General features: G+C 44.4%; 2 protein-coding genes across 3 annotated transcripts; one reads left to right on the top strand and one right to left on the bottom strand.

Moving 5' to 3' along the window:
* Positions 1-275: 275 nt before the first annotated feature.
* Positions 276-8,053, bottom strand: prpf4bb (pre-mRNA processing factor 4Bb). 2 transcript variants are annotated; one of them, XM_079291687.1, is made up of 16 exons: positions 7,986-8,053; positions 6,772-6,862; positions 5,328-6,457; positions 5,064-5,240; positions 4,725-4,883; positions 4,490-4,571; positions 4,184-4,385; positions 3,169-3,242; positions 2,966-3,056; positions 2,720-2,867; positions 2,470-2,607; positions 2,209-2,362; positions 2,011-2,125; positions 1,776-1,927; positions 1,569-1,655; positions 276-1,468 (listed from the first exon to the last, which is right to left on the bottom strand). In XM_079291687.1, the coding sequence occupies exons 1-16, from the start codon at positions 8,042-8,044 to the stop codon at positions 1,265-1,267; spliced, it is 3,063 nt and encodes a 1,020-aa protein (XP_079147813.1). In that variant the 5' UTR covers positions 8,045-8,053; the 3' UTR covers positions 276-1,264. The 2 variants fall into 2 exon arrangements, with proteins under 2 accessions (XP_079147813.1, XP_079147812.1); XM_079291686.1 differs by having other exon boundaries at positions 5,328-6,460.
* Positions 8,054-15,349: 7,296 nt separating this feature from the next.
* pxdc1b (PX domain containing 1b) lies at positions 15,350-23,861 on the top strand. Its single transcript, XM_079291786.1, has 6 exons — positions 15,350-15,489; positions 15,579-16,037; positions 20,429-20,520; positions 20,653-20,770; positions 20,862-20,973; positions 21,416-23,861. Exons 2-6 carry the CDS (start codon positions 15,782-15,784, stop codon positions 21,537-21,539), a joined length of 702 nt encoding a protein of 233 aa, XP_079147912.1. The 5' UTR covers positions 15,350-15,489; positions 15,579-15,781; the 3' UTR covers positions 21,540-23,861.
* Positions 23,862-23,916: the final 55 nt, after the last annotated feature.

The following is a 23,916-nucleotide window of genomic DNA, read 5'->3' on the forward strand; positions in this document are numbered from 1 at the left end:
GGAGCATTAGCGCTGTAATGGTCACAAGATGGACCGACTTTTACTCCCAGTGCTCTGAGGGAGCGGCAACGTCTCCGCTCACTCTTTCACCATCTTCAGAATGCACTTAGTTGGGTACAAGGATAAAAAAAGGTTATTTTTTTGGAACATCCAGTTCCATGACGGCTTCGCTCCCAATAAAACACTTCATTTCATATGAAGAGTTATTGATGAACAGGATGTACGGGACATTACGTCATTCAGCACGTGTTGTGGATCAAACGAAGAAAGAGGTGTCGGTATACAATAGGAAACATTTTATTACTAAAAAGTGTTCTCATACTGAAGGTTCTCTTTCAGCAGCGTTGCCACAACTATTCTTTATTGAAATCACAAATTATTTTTTACCACTTAATGGAAAAAAAACAACAATAATTAACCACACATGAAATGACAGTAACTATGGACTATATACAACAATGGGAGAGGAGGGTTACAGGTGTGGCTTTCAACAGGCCCACATCGTTGGGTGGTGGAACACACTAGGCTCATACAGGAGGCACTTGAATGTGAGAGCCTTAAGAGCCAGGACCGAGCCAGAGTGCTGGAGGGGGAGGAAGGTAAAAAACATGGAAATGTCCAGCAACAGAAAACAATGACAAAGAAATATCTGGTTTCAAGGAGTACATACCGTAATATGCATCTATTCCTTCAATTCAGACCTCAAGGCCTGAAGACGTGGTTAGACATGGGGGGGGGGGGGGGGGGGGGGGGAGACACAGAGCATTTACAGTTCTGCACCACAGAAATCGAGAGCACATTCAAAAAGTGCACATTCAAAAGCATGCATCGCCCCACAATGACAATTGTGGTTAAAGAAAAGAAAGAACCGATGTACTTTAGTCCTCTGCAACTACGACGAGACTCAACTGCCTGCTGCTTGAGATGCTTACTGTGATTGACATACAGTATTTACAGGAATTATATTTTTCTTTTAAACACCCGTCACTCCAATGGCAGTTATTAAATTAAAAAAAATAAAAAGTCCATAACTGCATTTGCAGGGGGTTACAATGATGAATCGCAAAATCAATGTCTTAAAGAATGGCTCCCATTTCAATGAGCTATTTACAATAAAACAATAGGAATCCATAAACTAAATAAAGTCGAGGGAGAAAAATAAAAGTCCTGTCTGTGGGTTGGCTGCTTCAGGGGGTCAGGTCCGGTCAGAGCTGCTTTAGTGGTTGTTCTGTGTCTGCTCGGAGAGTGTGTGGCGTTCAGGGGGTCAGATCTTTTCCTGGATAAAGGGGTGCTGCAGAGCCTGGTTGATGCTGATGCGTTTGGCTGGGTCCAGCATCAGGGTGCCATCCAGCAGGTCCTTCAGCATCATCACCTTCTTCCTCTGGTCCTCGGGCAGCCGCTGGCCTCCGATCATGTCTATCAGCAGGTCTTTGGTGGGGTTGATGGTGCTCATCAGCGTCACCTTCTCCTGTTGAAGCAATCACCAGAATATTCTCAATATCTATCAAATACCTGACCAGCCAACAAACAGAACATTTCATTCATTTCAGAAAGTAGGAGCACCTTACCCTTTCTGTCACTTTGTCTACTTCAATGTACAGGAAGTTCAAATTCTGATCGAAGTGCTGGTCTTTGAAGAGGCCTTTACGGATCATCTGAGGAAAGAAATCCAGAATATTGCATCAGCCGTGCCTTCCAGAGCACCGCATGGAACAGCAGCACAACTCATCTCGGAGAGGGAAACAATATCTGAAATGATAATGATGCAACTTTACCTTGTTGGGCATCTTGCCCTTGAGGTCCATCGCTAGCTTGATCATCTGATTGTTAGAGGATCCGGGAAACAGGATTTTGCCGGTGTAAAGCTCGTATAAAGTGCTGCCAACGGACCACATGTCGATCCCATAGTCGTACGGCTTCCCTATGACTGGGACGGAAAGAAACGGTGAGCGAGGTCCAGTTTGAATCGCTACTGATCAATGGTCGATTCATACAAACGATGCCACTCACTGATCTCTGGAGCTCTGTAGAACCTGCTGACCAGGTACGGTGTGATGTCGTTGTCAGCGACGTGGGACGCAGAACCAAAGTCACAAAGCTTCAGAATAGTCTTTGACTCATTCACCTTTTAAAAAAGGACAAAACATCAGTACACACAAGATCACCCTTCTATAAGCTTGATCTTTAGACGGGGTATTTATACCGTACCAGGATGTTGTCGGGCTTGATGTCAGCGTGGAGTATGTTGCACCGTTTCAGCAGCTTCAGGGCCAAGAATAGCTGCTGACTGTAGGAACGCACTGCCTTGATGTGGAGCCCGACGTCTTTACCGTACTTCTTCAAGACCTCCCGCAGATTCATGCTACGGAGGAGAATACAGGAGGTAAGTCGGGAGCGAGGCCGTCGCATAAACGCTGCAGTGGGGCTCGACCGACGAGAGGGGAGGAGGAGGGTTTCCCTTTTCAGTACCTGAGAGGCTCAAATACCAGACAAAGATGCTGCTTGTGGTAGAAGTGCCTGAAGAGGCGAAGGCAGTGGAACTTGTCATCGGGATCGGCGTCATTCAGCTTCTTGAGGAATTCCAACTCTTTCAATCCGGTCTTCTGCCTGTTGACCCCCAAAACAATCATGTAGTTCATCAATACAAATTCAATCAGGAGGGTTGAATTGTTTGGATATACATTTTTGAAATTCATGGAGAAAAACAGGTCTGACTCACATGAGCTCGTTGTTGCGGATGATCTTGACTGCCACCTCCTGGCCGGCCCTGGCGGTGTCCCTGGCTCTGATCACGTTGCTGAAGACACCGTGGCCCGTGTAGCCATAAACATCATAGCGCTTGTCTAGTGTCTCCCCGATGTTCACCCCTAAATAACAAGAGATACTTGTTACAGTCCACCTCACAGGTTTGCCTCCGGACGACAGCTGTCGGAGAAAAGAAAAGGATTTGGGAGGCAGCCCTTACGGTAGTAGCCCTCAGCATCGGTCCAGTTGTCCCTGAGGTTGGGGTTCTCCTTGAAGTCCTTCCCTACACCCGCTGCTCTCATCCGGGCATTCTGCAGAAACAACACAGATATGAGGTCAGTGGCTCACAACGGCTGCTGAAACTCTTAAAAAGGGGTTTCTCTCATCATCTTATTTCCCCGATTCCCGACAGAAAACACTCACATCAAAGTCAGCGGCGAACATGTCGTCTGACTCCGTAAACATGTCGGGGGCTGAAGGCTTCTTTGGGTTGGCTCCTGAAACAAACAAACAAGAATAAAACAAGACAAAGTTACAGCTTCTAATCATCCACCATGTTGTAAAACAGAAGAGCTGGAACGTGTTTGATTCACATACTCTGCAGAGATCAAAACATGCTGCAGGTGGCAGAGACACTCAGGCTTTGGGTTACAAGCCAGCAACTGAATGAACACATGATAGAAAGAAACAACATTAAAACCAACTCTGCATTTCTCACACAAGTCAAGCCACCGAAAGCTATTTTAGTTCCGTATAGAACGCCACTCTCTGGTCGGTCAGCGTCATCACAGTGTGACAATCGGCCACAAGAACTGCAGGGAAGCGCAAAGTAAAGCACTTTTAGAGTGCAATTTGGACTTCCTCCGTATCTGCTGTGAACGGACCATGATTGCACTGGGGATGAAAAAAAAGAAGCCACTTTGCTTCCTATAAAGACAGGAAAATAAAAAGACACTATTCTCAGTAATCAATGTCCCGGTCAGAGCTTTTAGCTGTTCAGGTTCTGATCTCCATGATCACGTAAGATTGTGGTCTTCAGTATGAAGCTGAGCCACTTCTCTTTTCTACATTTCAGAGGTTTAAGTGGAGCTGTAGTTACCTGGGACAAGATGGCCCCATTCAGCCACAGACCGCTTATACGGAGCTGCTTCTGTGCTCAACTTATTCCATCGTCACTAAGATGTGGTTACAGTGAGCGGAACGAGGAGGAAGCGCCACTTCTGAGAAGTGTTTGGACGATGATCGACACGTGTGAGCGCCAACTTACACATAAATATGAACTATTCTGCCGGAGATATTGCCCAAGCCTCCGCTAATAATTATAGAGGAAATAATTGCACGTTGACACCCGTTAACTACGGCGCGCGCACGCCTGACCGCGAACATTCGGTTGGCCTCGTGTGCCGACAGATTTGGATCATTCTGACCAAGACATTACCGTCTTTCTCCTGGGCGATGAGGTTGTGCTTGGCTTTGATGCTGGCCTCAAAGGTGTTGAGGTTCTCGCGTTCGTACTCCTTGACGTCTGCGGCGACTCGCTCCAGGATGTCGTCGGGTGAGGGCGAGCGGCTGCGCGTGCTGCTCTGGGGGCTGCTGGGCTCCGACCCCATGTTGGTGTCGTCGCTCACAGGCTTGTATTTCTGTGGCAGGAAGTGAGCGTGAGAATACAAACACAGAACATGCTCAGCCATGGACATAGTGACTAATAAAACCCAGGTGGGGATCAGCACAGATGTAAACAGACCTGAACGATGGCCAAACGTTGCTGCCGGCGCTGTTCGATGAGAGCTTCTTCATCTACCTCCTCTCCATCAAAGTCCTCCAACCTGCAAAACACAAAATGCACTTTCCTGTTATTATCAGGGCCAATGGGCCTATAATTGGGTTAATAATTAAACAACAGTGTGTCGTAGATGTGTATTGTTTTCCTCTTAAGTATGACCTGCAGGGAAACATAAAGGCTAACTTCTTCTACTCACACTTCTTCCTCCGAGGATTCCTTGTCGACTTTCATCCCCTCTGAGAGGCTGCCCTTAAACTTGTCCTCGTCTCTGCTGCGTCTTCTTCTCCTCCCCCGGTCGCGGGACATTGAGCGTCGGTACTGTCGGAGTCTTCCGTACCGGTCTCTCTCTCCAGACCTACAAGGCAGAGATGTTGAGGGGATACTTTATTACTTCGTTAATCATTCAACATGAAAACGTCTCGACACAATGCTGTATACTCCAGTTGCAGAGAGGGAAGCTAACATGGAATTTAAGTCAGAGAAAAAGATAGAGAAACATCCTCTATCTAGTGAGTTGTGTTTAAAGTGCCATCACCTGTGTCCCAATGGAGACCGGCTCCGTCTGCGGGGGGAAGACCGGGAGCGCCGCCGTGGAGACATCGGTGACCTCCGCCTTAAAGGCGAGCGACTCATCCTGCGGCGAGCGGCCATTCTGGGACTGTTCTCGCGTGACCAGTCTCTGCCCGGCCCCGCATCTGGCCGGAGGCGCTTCCTGTAGAAACACCAGGAGCGGACACGCAAGCTGAAGTGGACACTGTAAATCATCTAACGCATTCATGAATGAACTGTGATCACCAACCTCATCGGCGAGTCCTGCCTGTCGGCATCCCTCCTCCTGGGGTCTGGGGAGCGGCTGCGGGGTCTCCTGGGGGGAGACCTTGTTTTGGACGGAGAGTAGCTCGGTTTCGATGTCCTGTCCACGGCGGTAGCCGGGGGGTGGTGGACGTCTCTGTGACGAGGGGAAGCGCTGCGTTTCCTCATGGGGCTGTGAGGCCCTCGTCTGTGAGGGGAGCGGTTCTCCTTCCCCGAAGACGCGTCCTTGGACGGGGACTTGGCGGGCCGTTTGTCGGCATCTGAGCGACGTGGTCGTTCTCGTCCAGGTGATCTGGACCGCCGGGCCGCTCTCTCCTGGTTTGGTCTGTCGTCCCGCTGCGGAGAGGAACGTTTATCAGCGCGGCCGCCTTTCTGCTCTCCTCTCCAGGTGGTGGGGGAGTTGGACTTCCCGGCTCCCTCCTTGGACCTATCCATGCTGTCCGAATGCTTTCTGTCTTTCGACCGGCTTCTGCCGCGGCCTCTGTCTTTAACGGCTGTGTCCTTGGTAGTTTTGGTCACCTTGTCCTGCTTAGACTCCTTGGCCTGTCCCAGCCTCTCCGTCGACTTACTCCGACTGCGACGCTTGGAGCTGGACTTACCCTCTGTTGAGTCCCGTCTAGATTTCCCTCCTTTCCCCCCTCTGGGTGATATGGGTTTACCCGAGCTGCCCCTTTGACGCTGTTCTCCATTTCTGATCCGACCTTCTGCATCCTCTTCAGATCCAGAGTTATAACCCTGGAGGATGAGGCCCATTCCCGACTGGACCTTGCCCTCCATCAACTGGCTGTCCAGCTCAGCTTTGATCATGGCCCTCCGCTTCTCCAGATCCTCCAGCAGGGCCCGGTCGTCCAGACTTGGATTTCCAGAGGAGGGAGAGGACTCAACTTTTTTGTGGCCGGAGGAGGCAAAGAGGGCGGCAGCAGAGGGAGACGCGACCTCTTTGCGTTTGTGTTTCCTGTGTTTGTGGCGATGCTTGCGTTTGCGGTCCTTGTCCTCGTCAGAAGCATGCTTGTGTTTTTTGTGCTTACTGCGATGCTTGTGTTTTTTCCTCTTGTGTTTACCGCTGCTGCTGTGATGTTTGGGCCCATCTTCTGTCTTCTCCCCATTAGCCTCCACCTGCTAGGACCAGACAACATTTCAGCTTGACAGCTCATTCAGGTCTAAGATTATTTCAATGTATAGATATCTATTCTCTTCTCTTTATATGGTATATTATATGACAAGATGAAATGTGAATATTAAATGTTTTTTACACAGTTTTTTGTTCAATTGAGCAGAATACCATCACAGTGCAGACATGAAGCACTACGGTTTGAGACAAACTAAATTTAGACTGTGTCAGTGAAATTAAACGAAGGTAGAAAGTTCATATCAGAATCATGGCATCATACCACTGAAGATATTTAGGTCTTGCTGATGTCCACCCCTACCTCTTCCTCTTCCTCCTCCCCCTCTTCTTCCTCCGACACGTCTCCGCTGTCCTCATTTCCACTTCTTACGTGGCTCTCCAGATCCTGCTTCCTGTTTTAAAAAGAGTTACAATCTTAAATATTGAGCACACACTATTACACAGTAAAGGACCAGTCAGGATGTGTTGATCGATGGGAGTAACTGACAAGAGTGTTGTTGGAAACCCTGGCTGGTCTATGCAAATCGTATGAATCTGATCAGGTATCAGCCGTGACATACCCGGTCCACAATAATGCAGTTTCTTTATAACTTAATCACGTATTTAACAAAATAATCAGTGCATTAACTGATAATGACAATAATCCCTGGAAGCTGTATTTTATTGTCTCTCCTCCATCACTTGCAACCATGAGCAACCAGAGTGTTTATACTTTTTGTTGTCATAAAAAAAAATCGAACTTTTGGTACTATGGTGACTTTTTACCTTACAATACTCATTAGAGAGGCCACTTTAAATACAACACAAATATATAATTATTTTTTTATATTGCCTAAATTACACCATCGAAGACTGCTCTCCTCTTCCAGCATTCATTGGTACACCGTGGTTACGTAATGTGCTGAATTTAGCTATAATCTGTAGCTAAAGCTGAAAAGCAACGCTAACAATAATGGCCCCAACTTTCAGTGAGATACGTCTGCTGTTTAGTGTCGCAACAACACTTATTTGTCACCATGCACTAGTTTCCCCTGAGCACGACCGCCAAGACGATTTTCCCCCATTAGCTCAACTACGCTAACGCTAACTGTTCTTAGCAAACTTGGAGCTAGCGAGCTTCATCCTCGGGTAGCATTAGCGTGTAGCTATGTTAGCTCGTAGCTATGCTAGCTTGCGCTACAGGATCGGTGCGTGCGACCAAAATACGAGTGCTTAGACTATGTGATCGGACAGCTCCATATTATGGAGGTTATTATACAACAATTCTGATGATGTACACGTCTACTCCTTTGCTCAACTTGATGCTAGTTGAGCTAAAGAGCATTAGCAAGTTGGCGAAGAACATTAGCCAGCCATTGCTAAGAAATGTAGCTAACGTTAGCCCCGGTAACAACGTGAAGCTGCTGCTGTTACTCCGCATCTGTAACTTACAGAACATTTCCCTTTTCATTTCGGACGGTGAAAGCCTTCATACTTGACTAACGAGGACATCTTATTTCAAATGAAATGACTTACACGTGTTCGTTGCCATTATTCATTCTTGTGGACGCGATGTCCATCTCAACGTCGGCCATTTTCCTCGGCTGAGGTGCCTTCTTCTTCTTCAAATATTTTGAACACAAGATTGTAATGGCACCAAGATACCGATGTTCCCTCTGTTGGGCTGGCGTGGAACTGCAATCCGGATTGGTGGACTAAATTTAGTATTTTGTCCACCAGGGTGTGTGCTTGTGTAACTTTACAGTACATGAACACCCAACAGGAGGCTTTAATGAAGAAGATGACGGCCAGCTGTGGAAGAAGTATCCAGCGGTGATACCACAATGGAAAGTAACTAAATCTGTCGAATAATTGAACTGGCGTAAAAAAAGTACAATATTCCCCACCAGAATATAGTGGAGAAGAAGTATGAAGTAGCACATAGAAATACACAAGAAAATACCCTAAAAAAGTGTACTTAAGTACAATACTTGAGTAAATGTTCGAATAATATTCCACCACTGCTGACAGCTGACATGAATTGACATATATTTATTTATGAGTTAGCCAACAGGATACGCTTGAGCCAAAATAAGGGATTAATACGTATATATTTTTTTCTGTCTATTGTTTTTTCCTATTGATTCCAGTATCTTGCCTCTATTAAGTTTTGGGGTTTCTAAAAATGAGTTGGACTGAGGGAAAAAATGCAGTCACACATTTCCTTGAATGAGATTTTAAGTTTTCACAGAGTTTATCTGCAAGCATACAGACTTTCAGCGTGTTAAATACTGAACGATCGCACGAGGAGCCCGCGGCGCAGCCTTTGAGACACAGAGGAAAAACAGCAAAGGGCGGATTCTGGGAATTTGCTTCGTTTTCTCGTACCACAGGATGGCCCTGGAGGTCAATTAGTGGTTTTTCAGAGCCCATTGTGCATCATGGGCTGCATGAGGGGGTTGTGCTCCTCACTGTGCCCCATATGATAAAAACAAATGTTACATGAGTGCTTGATTTCAATGTTCTCTTTCATTTGATGTTCTACAGGAGAATATATTTTAAGGTATTTATTGTATGGACTGTGCACAAGACAAATAGTTTCCTGAAATCTCATGTTTTAAAGATGAAGTTCAGTTTTCCATACTGGAAAAAAAACAGCCTTACAAGAGTAGAAACCCAATATATTTCTACGGACGTTTGTTGTTTGTATGCAAGATACATTTGAATCCACTCTGCACTCACAATGAGAGATGCAAGTTCCACTTCTGGCATGTTAGTGTGATTGCAGCCTCGGCCTTATGATACTCATCAGACCTGCTGAGACGTACACATGCAAAATCCATCATCAAATATGTTAATCATTCTCAGAAGGGAAACCACACCATGTAGTTACCCGGAAAGTGTATAAAATATCAAACGCCACATCTGATTGGGTGTTTTTGCCTCGTTTAAAGACACAATCAGATATGATCAGAATGAGATATCAAAACTGAGCAGTTGTTTCGAACACAGCTCGGTGAAATCACGTGGCATTCAAGGTTGCAAGTGCGTTCAGGGGATGGTTATTATCCTCACTTGACAGTGTTATATGAAGCAGTAAATCGTGTTATTGTGAAGCACCTGTGGTTGCTTATTCACAGTGAAAGTAATGGAGGCGTGTAGCTAGAACAGCATTAATGTTGACATCCAGGCAGATGGGACACGTGCTTCTGGCAGATGATAGTCCTGCAGGTGTTACCATTATCATTAAGTGTTTTAATGACATCTTACTTTGTGTAGGCTCGACTAAAATATGTAAAAAAAAAAAAGATATTTCCTTTGATTTAGTTTCCCATTAAAAAGCAATTTATATAAACAATCGAACAGGGTGTAGCTCACAGCCTGAGCACTAACAGTGTCTCTCAGATTTATATGGTGAAGTTGCAAGCTGGAGGTCTCACCGCAGATTAAAGTGTCGGTCATGGAGACATTATTCCATCAGGTGAGACCTCTGTCCCAGTAGTAAATCATGGACCTGTACAGTGGTTAATGGTGTGTGCTGCTGAAGACACGATGACTTTGTGTCATACAGTTTATGATTTATTATGTTGTGTGACCGGTTTGTTAAAATGAAGCTTGGGCACTTTTGTTTGTGCAATATATGCTTTTTCCTTCTTCTTTTCATCCGTCTTGCTGAATGTTTTCACCGTGTTAACTGGACAACAGATACATCGAATGACGTGACTTTGGACATGCTTGTGTACCGTTCTGCCTCTGTGTCCAGAGGGCTCCGATTTTTAGTCTCTGTATGTTTCCTGCCTCTCTGATTATTCACACCTGTCCTCGATTACTCACCTGCCTCTGATGTTGCCATTAGTCTACCTTGTTTACATGCTTCCTGTTCTGCTGCTGGATTGTCTTTGTTCAACCCCTGTGCTCATTGCTTTCCAATAATTCACAAGTGTAAGCGGTCTGTTTCTGGACTTTGCCTTCTTTTCAGTTTTTTTTTGGCCTTTGCGTGTCTGGATTTGTTTGCTCTGCTCGGATGGATTACCTGTGTATGACCACCTGCTTTCCAGTGAAGACCGAGCCTTTTTGAAACCTGCCTTGTGTCTGTAATTAACTTTCTGTTTGACTCAGAACTTTTCCAATTATCACACATCTTAAAAGAACAGTTTTTGGCAAATATTGTTATTCACTTATATACTTGCCATGAGTAGATTGATACAACTCTCACATTTGTCCCTAAAGTATGAAGTTGGAGCCAAGAGACGGCTAGCTTAGCATTGACACTGGAGGAACCAGCTAGCTTGAATTGAAGTCACTTTTCCCGATCAAGAAACAACAGCCCAGTATCATGGTGGGTTGTGAAATGTATTTGTGTTTAACTTTCTTCTTTTTTTTTTTTTTAGCTCGGGATGAAAATAATTCCAAAGTAAATTAGGATCCTTCTTCGTGGTGGACACACAACGCAACATTATATGCATCATGTGGCGAAGCAGCAGTTGGAGCAAGTGACGTAGTTTTTAATATCCAAAAATGACTGCTTGTGGTGGGCGGAAGGTGGATGTTCCAACAAATACCAGACTTTCAACTGCGCCATCAGACACAGCGGTGTTTTTGGTTGCCTAAACCTGTCATTTTTAATCTAATGTAGTCCCTAAACATATGAACAATTCGTGTCCCTGTATAAGAAATCTAATTATTTTGCAAAAACTGCTGCGAGGCACATAATCAGTTTTGCGTCTGCGCACTTTATGCTGACATTAGTCTTTTTTCCCCCCAAATGTCAATGTTCTTTAAGTCCTCGTGAATCTTTAGCGGGTCCATTGGGGAAACTTTCTTTACAAACTCATTGTGTGTGTGTGGTCAAGCATTCAAGCATTCAAACTCTTTTAAATTGAAAATGGAGGTCCCATGTGTCCTGTAAACGGATAGTTGGGGAACTTGAATAAATCGATGCACAGACTATTTCCACATGGTGTAATGGTGCCGTTCGTTTACATCGAGCAGCATCATCGAGCATTACCAAGGTGCTGGAACAAGAAAGAAAACAAACGCACATAAAGATGTGATTCATGACTTTTGTTGCTGGAACTTGGATCTCCATAGAAGGGAAATAAAGCAGGCAGACGTTCGGTGTGCCTTGACTTTTAGGGCCTCTGCTCTGCCACAACTCCCAATGCTTGTCAATGAAAAGGGAACGCCTGTTTCCATCAACGCAGATGTTCTTTGTTCACTGACAGATGTGTCCATCTTTATGTTTCTCTCCCTTTTCTCTTCCTTTCTGAACAGTCTTGCTTTACGAGCCTCTGATGTTTGGTTTTCTGAAAGAACGGGGGGCTGGCGTAGGATTTACAAGGGCAGAGAAGCAGGCTTGTGAGCGCGGCCGAAGCATACGGCCTTGTCAGAGTTTGAAATTTATGTTTGCTTCGAGGGAAGGTTCGCGGGTTTAGGAGCAACTGGGGCGGAATGACTCTGAAACTGACGGTCATTTCTCTGTTGTTCACAGGTGAGTTTCATGTAGAAATCTACAGAAGTTCTTTTAATTTGGGGCATCATTTGGTGCTTAATTGGACACATCTGTGTGAACACCATGACTGTAGGTGTAGGGCGTGGCAGAAGGCATTGAGGGAGTGGCATATTCGTAAACAGGAGCTGTAGAAACTCTAATTTCCCTTCTCTCAACTGCATAATTAAACATGGGTGTAACATTTTACAAGGGCGATAATCAAGGCCAAAATATCAGCCTTTGTATGTTGTTGGTCCACCACCCAAGTTACAAGCTAAACATCCACTTTATAGACCCCACTGAATGCTCCACTAAAGGTTTTTTTCGTGAGCTTTTCCTTCAGGGTTTCTTCTCGTTACTTTCTTTTTAGAAATTAATTAACACGCTTATAAGCGGCTGCATCTTCTGGCAGATTTTTATTTTTTAACCTTTGCGTAGAGCCAGGCTCGCTTCCCCCCCCCCCCCCCCCTGTTTCCATTCTTTATGCTAAGCTAAGCTAACTGTCTCCTGACTCCCGATTCGTACTTGATGGACAGATGTGAGAGTGGTATCAGTCTTCTCGTCAGCAAAAAATCAAATGTGAATATTTTCCAAAATGTGAAACTTTTTTTAGGTCTTTAGTGTTGAAAACTAAAAAATAGTTCTTAATCCTGAATTAATCATTTTAAGCTCAATCATTATTTCAAACCTAAACCCAGTTTTTAATCCTAACTTAGTCCATGAAAAGTGCAGACTGGCTCCTCAATTTGGAGCGTTTTTTCCTGTTCCTCTGTCACACGAACAAACTGTCCTCTATCTGGTGACACATCAGCCTCTCGTCAAACAAAGCAACCCTCAACGATTCCTCTCTCTTGCTTTTCTCCCCCACAGGGTTTCGGCCTCGGCTCTGTTGCAACGAGAGACAAATGTGTTTAAAAGTTCTGCACGAAAAGGCCTTTAAGGGTCGAGTGGACAAAAGTCTATTTCTCCATTTAAAGCTTACTCTTTCTGAGGAATTACACTGGAATGAGGTATTGAGACAGAATGTGCTGACTCTGTAAATGTGGGCAAACCACAGATTGAAGCCGGGTTCAAAACAGACAGATATTATTACACAGGGAGAGAAGGGCTTTTCTGTGTAATACAACCATTCTGTAATCATTCGAGCTTTAAGTGCAGAGAAAGCATCTCCATACGTGAAAAAAGTCACTAGTGTCAGTAAGAAAGAGATTATTTCACAGAAGGATGTGCTTCCATGTTTTCGAACACTTTAAAGTTAGGGATGGGCTGTTTGTCTGTTTAGTATCTTAACAGCTATTGTATGGATTGCTATGAATACAGACATGCATGGTCCCCAGAGGATGAACCCTAATGACCTAATGAATCTCTTTTGCTCAATAACACCTCAGTGGGTAGTGCTGCAAAACTGCCGTTTGGGAGAGCTGAATGGCAAAGAAGTTCATTTGGACCGAATCTACAGTTGGCAGACAAAGGCCAACAGATTTATCATTTTGGAGCATCAATTAGGCTTACTGGCTGTATAGATTTCTCCTCACAGTTTGATTCTCTCTCTGGAAGTCAGTCCGATGTTACTCAGAAATTCGTGGTTCTTCGACGCGGTCCACTGAGGTTGAACTCACTCACAGAAGCGTAATCAAAACCCCAAACCTCGAACCTCACTCTCTATCTCTTAACGTCTCTGCTTTTGCTCCAGTGAAAGCCGGCCATATAGCAGAGGAACGCTCAGGTCTGGGGTTTGGTTGCTGTTCAGTATGATTCACCTCTGTCTCTGTAGGTTGATACAAAGCTGCATCTCACACCTCATCTCGCTGTACGACAATTCAACAACAGCTATTTCATGATCACAGTGCATCACAGTCATCTTCTTCCCACTCTATCATTTCTGCCGTAATGATACAGGTTACTGTGCACACAGCAGACAGGAGCTCTCTGTAATATTCTGTTCTGCAAACAAACACAGAGATGGCTGATCACGCTTTGCTCCACGGCATTCTTTATGTTTCCCTTTCAATATTCAACATTCAATACTCTCACAAAACTACCACAATTGTATGTTTTGTATTCGTCAAGCATGTTACTTCAGACATTGTTCTCATAAAGCAAGAAGTAGTTCATTCAATCTGTCTCATCTCCATTTTAAAGTCACCAGTATGAGAAAAGATGCATTTATTCGGAAATTATGATCTCGACTACAAATCTGTTTCCACTATAGCCGACATACAACACTGTCAGAAGGGGCTTTACTTTTCTAGACAATAACACAGAATAGTACAGGGAAATAACATGAAAGGTGAAGTGCACAATGGAATATGACGAGGTGGAACTTTCGGTAGTCCCTCACTCTTCAGAATAGTTCATTTTTTCATCGATATTTCCCTGTTTTCTATCTTGTAACATCTTCTGAAAGCAGACACTTTGACAGCATCACCATGCAATATGCCAGCTCTCTACGACACAACCAGGAACTGAACAGGCCGAAGATGAAACTGGACTCTTTGCACCGTTTTAAGTCCGGCAAACTCGCACTTTACATTTCCCCGACTGGCTGCATCGCTGTGTTTGGAGTCGTAACATTTGCAATTTGACTGCAACACTCACATAGGTGCAATTGCGAGCTGGAAACGGGCACGAATGCAGAGCTTTGCAGCAGCCACCTGCTCCGTCTCGTAAAATGTAATGTGCACATTACAGCAGGATTGCTTTCTCTAATCTCAATATTCGGTTTTCTGCACAGCTCTGTGTGCATTTGTGTGTCTGCCCAGTGTTCCACAGCTTGCTTTCACTTGCAGTGAGCATGCTACTTCCTGTACTGCTATGAATTGCTTTTACCAGAACCATTTGCAGTAGTTCATTACAGCTGAATCACCATTACTTGACTCAGCCATGACCTCCTGTGAAGCTCTTTTGCTGGTGAAACATTCGTGTGCCGCTCAGTCATGCAATGCAGAGACGATCTGCTCCTTCTTTAGTCTCACTGACAGACGACATGTGCTGAAGTGCATCTTTTTTGTTTTGCTGTGGCTAAATATTGGCTAAAATACTGGTATTTAGTGGAGACGTGAGTTATGTGAGGTCAGAAATGGAGACGCTTGCACAGGCAAATGTTCATGCTCCCTGCTGGATTTGAATTTTTTTTTCTGTGGTTATTATTTCCAAACAACTCATTTTCAGATTAAGTATCCAGATTTAAGGAGCGACGTGGCGAATGGCTTCACATCCAGAGGTAATCAGAGTTGTTTGAATAAAGAAAAAGAGCAAACATCAGCTATTTCTCCTTCAAATAAAGAGATGGACAGTTTAGTCTTTGCAGCCCTTTGCATTCTTTGCATAATAATACCCTGTTGTCAAGGAGGGAGGACGGAAGGAGGGAGGACGGAGAGGGGAGGAAACTGCTGAAAGAAAAGCTCATCCAGACGGTGTGAAGTGACATGCTCTGGATTTTAGGAAAGTAAATGCACACTGGAGGAGGGAGCAGCACTTTATACTTTGAGAGCTCTTTGGACTTGTTATTTTGAATCTCGTCGACGTCTTGCCACAGATGACAGAAAAGTAAACATTTTGTCGGATCGATGGGCAAATCAATTGTTGCAGGGGCGGAATCTATGACTCTAAAGTCTGCTTTTTTTTGTTTTTTTCAGATCATGCCACGTTTGAGATGACGCAGTGTGATGGGCTGAGCAAATCCTCATCCTGCTCGTGCGTACTCGCAGCTGCTTCCAGACCGAAAAGTTACTGAAGTTGTCTTTCCTTCCAGATTTTTTCTTTTTTCTTCTTCTTCTTCTTTTCTAATCCTCCTGCTGTCCGCCGGCCCGCCCCAGCATGCTGGACTGACGTCTGAGGAATGGCATCGGCCGTGTTTGAAGGCACGTCTCTGGTCAACATGTTTGTCCGGGACTGCTGGGTCAACGGGATCCGGAGACTCATCATCAGCCAGCGGGGAGAGGAAGAGGAGTTCTTCGAGATCCGGACGGAGTGGTCCGACAGGAACATTTTATACTTGCATCGGAGTTACGCGGATCTGGGGCGGCTGTTTCAGAGACTGGTGGAGTCCTTTCCCGAGGACAGGAGAGAGCTGTCCAAGTCTCCGCTGATGGAAGGTGGGTCTGATGGGAATGTGACAGTTATACGACAGGAAGGTGATGGTAGAGTATTTAATACAGTGACAGTGTCACACATATTGTTTCTGTTGTTATACATTTTTAGGGTTGAATTCGGATCAAGGGCGTAGCTGCAGATTATGGGGCCATGGGCAGGAGGTGGCTGGGGGCCCCTCAACTTTCTCTTCTTCTGCACTCGGCTACTATATATAATTTGGCTGCAACAAACCATTGAGAAGGAGGAACTAAATGCCAACTATTTGCACGATAAAGGACTTAATAAAGGCAAGAAAAATAATAAAAATGTTTTTTTTATGCACTGATCAATTCCGTAACATTTGTTCTTTCAGACTCGTGAAGAAAACATCCAAACACATTTAGGTGTTTATTTTATACTTGTTGTCTATTTGCATCTGCAGATTTCACATACGTTAAGCAAAAGTAATTTTTTTAAAACGTCTGTTTTGAAAAGTGCTCTATAAATAAAGTTATTCAAAGTTTGCATCGGATAATGCCTCATTTGCATATTCAGACGACACATTTCAGAAACTTTCCATACAAAAAATAAAAAAATCGTTTTAATGTAAGTTATCAACTGCGGAACTTTCATGATGATATCTATGATTCACTTTTAGATTAAGTTTCTGTTGATCATCACTGAAATCCTTCTCTTCTTTGCTGCAACACAAATGCACCTTATTGGGGCCTAAATGTTGGATTCCCCACTGGAGAGAACTACCAACTCTGACTTCCATGTGGAATTTGCTCTCTGCATCTGACTCACCATAACTCTTTAGGGGGGGGGGGGGGGGGTGTTACTGGGCAGCCTGAGCATGCTATTATCAGGTGCTCAGGAACTGACCCCAGTTCTGCTTTAATCAAAGGCGATGACAGATGTGTCTCATATGTGTCCCTAATATCTAGCGGTGTGGGAGTGAGCCCAAACAAACACACTAAAGACCAGAGCTGAGATATAACCAGCTGTGAGATGACAATTCTTCATTCTGTCCCCGAAAACAATTGACATTTTGGAGATTTTTTTACAGGACATCAATGAATGGAGAGATAAACCCATGGCCCTCAGGGTTTGGACCTTTGACACTGCCAACAAGTTTGGCAAAGCTCCCGACTTGTTCCTGTTCCTTGCCACTTCCCTTTTGTCTCTACCCACTGAGCCGATACGAATGTTTTGGAAACATCCCCTCAGTGGTGACTAAAAAGCTTCGCTTCCTGGCCGTGCACTGAAATAGCCGACGAGCTTGTTGACGGCTCGCTGCTCCGCTGCTGCCGGCGCAGTCTGCAGTGCATTTTGGGAAGAGGCATTTTGGATCTCATGACTCACTTTTCACTTCTTTTTTTTTCTTTTTTTTACTGTCTGTGTCATATGGAGACCTCAGTGTTACTTTATCGACTCGAGCTGCTTTGACAGTTTATGCGATGGATACCCAGCCACAGGGTTCACAACATTGTCCTGATGGCCTTTCTTTAATTCCTACCTCTGTTCAATATTTCATTTGCGTCCCCTCTAATCGCCACTTAGATTGAAAGTCTCTTTGAAAAAGTGTGGCTGTGGCCTTTCTCATTCCGCTTTGCTCCAGTTTCTGGCTCCGCCGGTGTTTTTCTGTTTCTGTGCTGCGTCTAAGCAACAAGGAAGGCGTGCAGAGCGTCCAGACGGATGTCATGCTGATGAGAGAGAGGGAGAGCGAGAGGGAGGAGTGGACTTCCCACATTTAGTCCCTCTGGTCGGCGAAGGCCCCTTTACCTTACATGTGACCCCCGCGTGAACACAGACAGGAAGCGATTGCTCACATTCCATGTGAGACGGATTCCACCGAGGAATTCGGACACAAGCTGTGTCCGAAATCACTCCCTCTTACTCTCATGCACTACTACCTACTTCAGAAATACTTAACAGTGTTTCTTGGACACTGATGAATCATCATCATCTGGTTATTACACTGGACATGACATTACTCCTTCCCTCATGACAGATTCATGGAATAGATTACATTTATAGAACGTACAACCTGAAGGGTGTTATATTATGTTATATCATGGGCACTGAAAACTCTCGTCTCTGATTGGCTGACAGGTGTGTGTGTGTGGTTTTGTGAATTAGTGCCAGTATTCAAGGAATAGTTTGACATCTTGGGAAATAAACTCATCCGCTCACTTGTTTAAGGTTAGATGAGAAAATCGATATCGCTCACATGTATGTCTGTCAGATAGGAGCTACAACCAGCAGCTGGTTAGCTTAGCTTAGCTTAGCATAGCATAAAGACCGGAAACAAGGGGAAAAGAAATGCGCGTGGCCGGACACTCATGAGTTTGAACGTCCTCTGCTTGTTGACTGAGGCGTCCACAAATACCTCCATGACAAAACTGAGCAGAGTCAGTGGTGAGGTGATGATGCAGGCTGCCGACATGTGCTTATCAGATCCATGCAGGAGATAGCTGTGAAACAGCTGATGCTTACCACATGTGATGACTCTTCAGATAATGTCTTTGAGGATGACTTGTGCATCTACTTCTACTGTGTTATTTCAGCCACACGACATAATATATTTCAGTGTTTGGAGATACAATTCGCTGTTTTCTCTTTTTAGTGGCTGTTTGGTACTTTCGGTTGATTTACAGTGGGAGGAGAGGTGCAGCGGGAGTGGTGTCACTTAAGTGGCACACAGCAATTTTGGTGTCAAGATTGATGGCACCATGTGCCGCCCTCCTGCTCGCTCCAAGTCAGCACTGCTCACCCACGTTTTCTGCCTTTTCATACACTTCATTTGGTGGATGCGAGCCAGATAGACCTCTCCGTGAAACCCCCTTTATTCAGTGTTTTACCTTCATCTTCAACCGGTCGACACGTCTAACCGCACAGAATGGGATTCTGTTTATTGTAGTGATGCATGCAGAGTAAATATCTGTCAGCCACCACAGCACATTAACGTCCCCTCTTATGCTTCTGATGGCAGCAGGTATATGCGTTGAATCTGATGTCTCTATTCAGGGGAGGCGTGCGTCTTCAAATTACAGCAACGCACATCAGATCCACTGTGGTTATTCACGATTAAATCTTGCGCAACCATCACCGAGCTGTTGCAAAACATCACCACGCATACTTCTCTTTTGTACATGAAAGCAGGCCTGCTATAGCTCAGTACGCCACACAGTCTGCTCGTTTGTGCTTTTGTTTTGTTTTAATGCATTACAGCAGTTTTTAATGACTGAAAAGATGGTTGAATTGTCTGAGTCGTGCATCCTTAAAATAACCTCTGAACTCTGAAATGAAAAAGAGACATCCTCAGTCTTATGCAGCGTGTTTGAGCCCTCTACTCCATGACCAAACTGTTCGTATGTCATGGAGGAGAAACAAACCGTAAAAAGGGACTTTAATCAAACATGATCCAGAGGCGGTATGAGGTTCAGACCGGGTGGGAGTCTCAGTCGGTTCCTGCCGATGATTAAACTGCCCAATCACTCCTCGCGTCCCCCTGGGTATGATGTCATCACCGCTGGCCATTATGAATGGATGAGACGGTGACTGCGTTGCTTTGGGCTCTCTTACTCGGTACTTCCATGTAACAGTAACCGCTGTGTGACTAGGTTTTGTCTGCACCGCTTACATCAGACAGACTCATCAGTGTGGCTGCCGTCTTCATCGTTATTCTCTCCACCACATCCCTTTGTCAGCGCGGCAGTGAATGATGACCGCTCGCTCACGCGGGCGGCAGCCCCTGTGCTGCTAAAAGTGCTGATTTTACACTCCCACTGCTTCCTAAATTGCCTTCCTGGTGTTACGCAGGATTAACGTGTCATTGTGTAGCTTTCCTCTCTATTTCTTCCCTCTGTTATTACTACTGCCTTACAAATGTTGGCAATTACAGTTTTACAGCGTCTCACTGTGTTCTTGTTCCAAAGACAATGATAAGAAGTCTGTTTTTTCCCCTCCTCCTACTTTGGGTTCATATCAGGGATCATTGTTCATAAAAAGGTTACTGTACTAATCAGACCAATTTGGAGCAACCTTTTTCAAGACTACAGGGATAAAATCAGACCCGTCTGGCTTTTTCTTTGGACAGACAACAGTCTGGTGGCATAAAGGTCAAAGCAGCTGCCCTTTTTTAGTCGCACAGGCACAGAAATAGTTTTGATTCAGACTCTTTATTTGAGATTCGTTGATATTTTTATGTTATTCTTCAGGCTGTACTTATTGATGCTGTTGTATTGTATTGTGAAAAGTTCAGGGGTTGTAAAAAAACATGAGCGATAAAAAACAACAACCTTACAGTTGACACATCACCAAATCCTAAAGGTTACAGGCTTCACGAAGACGGGATTAATTGCAGAGTTGGTGTGTTGCATGACATTTGATGTTCACATGTATGTTTCAGGGCTGGTAAAAATCAAAGAGGCCAGCGATATTGAGGAGAAATTGAACGAGGTGGAACGGCTCCTGAAGAACGCCATCAACATGCCGTGCAAGGTCTGTCTCTAACGGTTGCTCATCAAATGATATCTTCTGTCTGTACTTTGTTAGCATGTCCATTGTGCAGCAGAAGGTTTTCACGAAGGTAGATGTTTGGAAACTAGATCGCTAACAATCCCGACTCCGCAGTATTCCAGGTCGGAGGTGATGTTGACTTTCTTTGAGCGGTCGCCGCTGGACCAGGTGCTGAGGAACGACAAAGTCCACAGAATCCAGCCGTGCTTCCAGAGTCCATACAAAATATCCGGTATGTACATCGAGTATACAAAAAAGAATTGAATAAATGGAGCCACCGTTGCTCGTCGTAATGACTTAACCGGCACTCTGGACCTTTTCAGAAATCATGCGGTCAAATGGATTCTGTCTGGCCAACACAGAGACCATCGTATTTGATCACAGTCTCCCCGAAGAAAAGGAGAGACCCTCCTCCACTGACTCTGTGGAACATACGTGAGTGTCAACACCGCTCCTCAATATTTCTTTCTTTTTAGTCAATCCATCTGCAAGATGAACAAATAAACTGCTTATTTTCCCACAAATATCAGGATTTCCATGTTTGCTCTTGAGTGTTTTGGTGAGTGGGGAAGTCCTTGCAATGTGACCCAACCACAGGACCCTCCACCCCCCCCAACAGGAAGTGTGTCTGTGCACCTCTTCCTTCCCTGGGTGTGTGTGGGAAGGAAACAAAAGAGGAACACATTCCTTCACATAAAACAACACTTTACAGAACTCTTAAACAGGCGATACTTTTTCTTACTCGTACAAGCAATGGAGTCTCTATGGATTGATGTAGACCATTACACGGGGGTTTAATCAACGCTTTTGATCTCTGTTTCTAGACCAAAGGTTCCATCCTGTCCTTGGAGTAATGTGTCTTTCATTTTGTTGCCAGGTATGAAGATGGAACCGAGTTTTTGCCAATGGAAGCAGACCTGTGTGAGGAGGAAACAGAAGCGTATGTCACCAACCTTTCCTACTACCACCTGGTCCCATTTGAAACTGACATCCTGGAATGAACAAGTGATGCCTGTTGATGGACTTCTGATGCTGCCACAGAGGAACACGTACTCTTAAAGGGAACCTGGCTATGCAACGCTGCACATAGCTGCTCCAAGTAAATGCCGCTCGTCCTGGTAAATATCGGAAAGACGGCAGCGCCACTTTTTTTGCCACATTAAGCGACGTCACCGGTGTGCCTCATTCAGAGCCTTACAAGAGTGTGCGAAGAAGAAACTTGACAGGATTGTCTGTGTGTCAGCTGCAGAGGGCTTTAATGTATTTCACGCAACCTGTGGCAGCAACAGTGAAGCCCCTTTCAGTCCCGGAGCAGATGCAAACAGCTGGAGAGGTTCCAGAAGAATTCATCAAAGACCTGAACTTGGAGTCACATTTACAGTCTCGGACCTTTCACTGTCACTGAAAAACATAGCAGAATCAACCAGCACTCTGTCTTTTTTCTATCTCGGTTGTCTTATCTTTGGCGTTCATTCTCCGGTTTGCCAGGAGGAACATCCGCCTGTCGTCTTCTCATCTAAACCTTTTCTTTGTCCACGGTGTCGCCACTCTGGTGTTTTATTCCTGCGGGAATACAGGAAGCTGTCACGAAGCTTTGCGCATGATGTTTGTTTACGGTGCGATTTTCACCAGAACATTTTTTTATTTGTAAAATACCAGCTTAAAACTGTGGCATAAAAATATATGAAAATAATGCAGCTTTTTATGCTAATAGACTAAACATACCGTATGTGCGTGTGTTTTACTTGGTTCTTGGATTACTGTCAAATTACAGAAAATACACATTAAGACATCATTTTGCCACAACTTTCCAAAGTGAAAACTTGATGCTGTCTGTGATATTGTTGATTAGGTTTTGTCTGAATTATAAATTATAATATGTGTTTGTAATGTAGCTTGTGTAACGTTGCTTATTTTATGTTTATGAAGAAAAATAATTTGATATAATAGAGCGGGGAAACATTCTTGCCGTTCTGTGGATAACTGGATCTTCTCACTGTTGTTGCCATGTGAAGAGTGATGAACTAGGGGAAAGAAAGCTTTGTTTTATGGGTCAACTGAGGTCACATCTGACCCGTTCGGTAAGATGACGCGTGTGGGTTCAGTCAGACAGCTGACTGGAGTCTTACTGAATGTGGGAGTCTGCAGCTCGGCCTGCGACGCGGGAACAAGTCCACTCTTTATCTCGTAGGAAGACAAACGATCTTGCTGTACTAAAACTTTCAAGAGGAAAAAACAAGTGTGGGAAATAATCAAACACTTGTTTAAAAGTCCTGCCTTTTGAAGGTTTTCTGGGTTACTCTCACTTCTCTCAGTGCCTCGTTTAAACCGTGGAACTCATCGGAGGATAACATGTGTTTTGAATGCAGGTGAAAAGCAAAACAAAATGTATATTTGTGTAGGGTTAACTGTATTCATTGTTTTTAACAGTTTTGTCAATCAGAAGTCATTGTGGCCTTACAATGTGGGCTCACAGCATGCGTCCACTTTCCTGCCCCCCCCCCCCCCCTCCAAATACAAAAGGCATTGGACCCGAACAAACTTGGCACACGGGGCTTCAACAGCACCATCCTCCGCATGAGTCTGTTTAGTAACACAGTCATGATCACCATTCACCCCACGAGAAAGAACAGCCCTTTCTCACGGTGCGAAACTATTTCACGCTTCTTTTTTCCTCTTTTCTCCAAGAATGACGACTAGAATCCAAGGACACAAAAGTTACAGTTGGAAAAAGTCCCAGCATACGTAGTGGTAATGATCAATGTGGTTCAATAGAAGGAAACTTGAATTTTGTATTTCAATTTGCATACCAAGGAGACATTTTTCTCTTTTTCAGAGAATTCATGTTTATTAAATGCTGGATTAGTTCATATTTCAAATGTCTACTAAGACCTCTGTCTATTTTAGGAGTCTTTGCAGGCTGGAGTAACACATAATAAATATTCTGCAGTCTCTGCGATGTTATGACTAAAATGACAATCATCATGCCAGCGATTAGAGGATTCAGTGTGACAGATAATATGGAAATAATATTACACAAAAGATTTTATTTATTTTGTAAACTTCTGCCACACTCCGTGAAGCTAACCATTTTAGGACTTGTAACTTTTTTATGTGCTCATGTGTGATGTGAGATTTCTTTGTGTGTGTACGTATATCAAAAGGCTTGAATGATGATAATATGAGTTATAACCTTTTGAAAATGTAGTTCATGTGGTAACATGTTTGCTATTTTTTAAAGCTATTCAGACAGTATTAGATACAAATTATTATTCTCAAAGCAAAACAAATATGTTTCCAATAAAATAAATGTTCATCTGGTGTTTTGTGTGGAAATTGTGATGGAAATACATTTACTAGCAGCTGGTACATTTACTC

This window comes from Melanostigma gelatinosum (assembly GCF_949748355.1).
Source record: "Melanostigma gelatinosum genome assembly, chromosome: 20".
In the NCBI taxonomy this organism is placed as follows: domain Eukaryota; kingdom Metazoa; phylum Chordata; class Actinopteri; order Perciformes; family Zoarcidae; genus Melanostigma; species Melanostigma gelatinosum.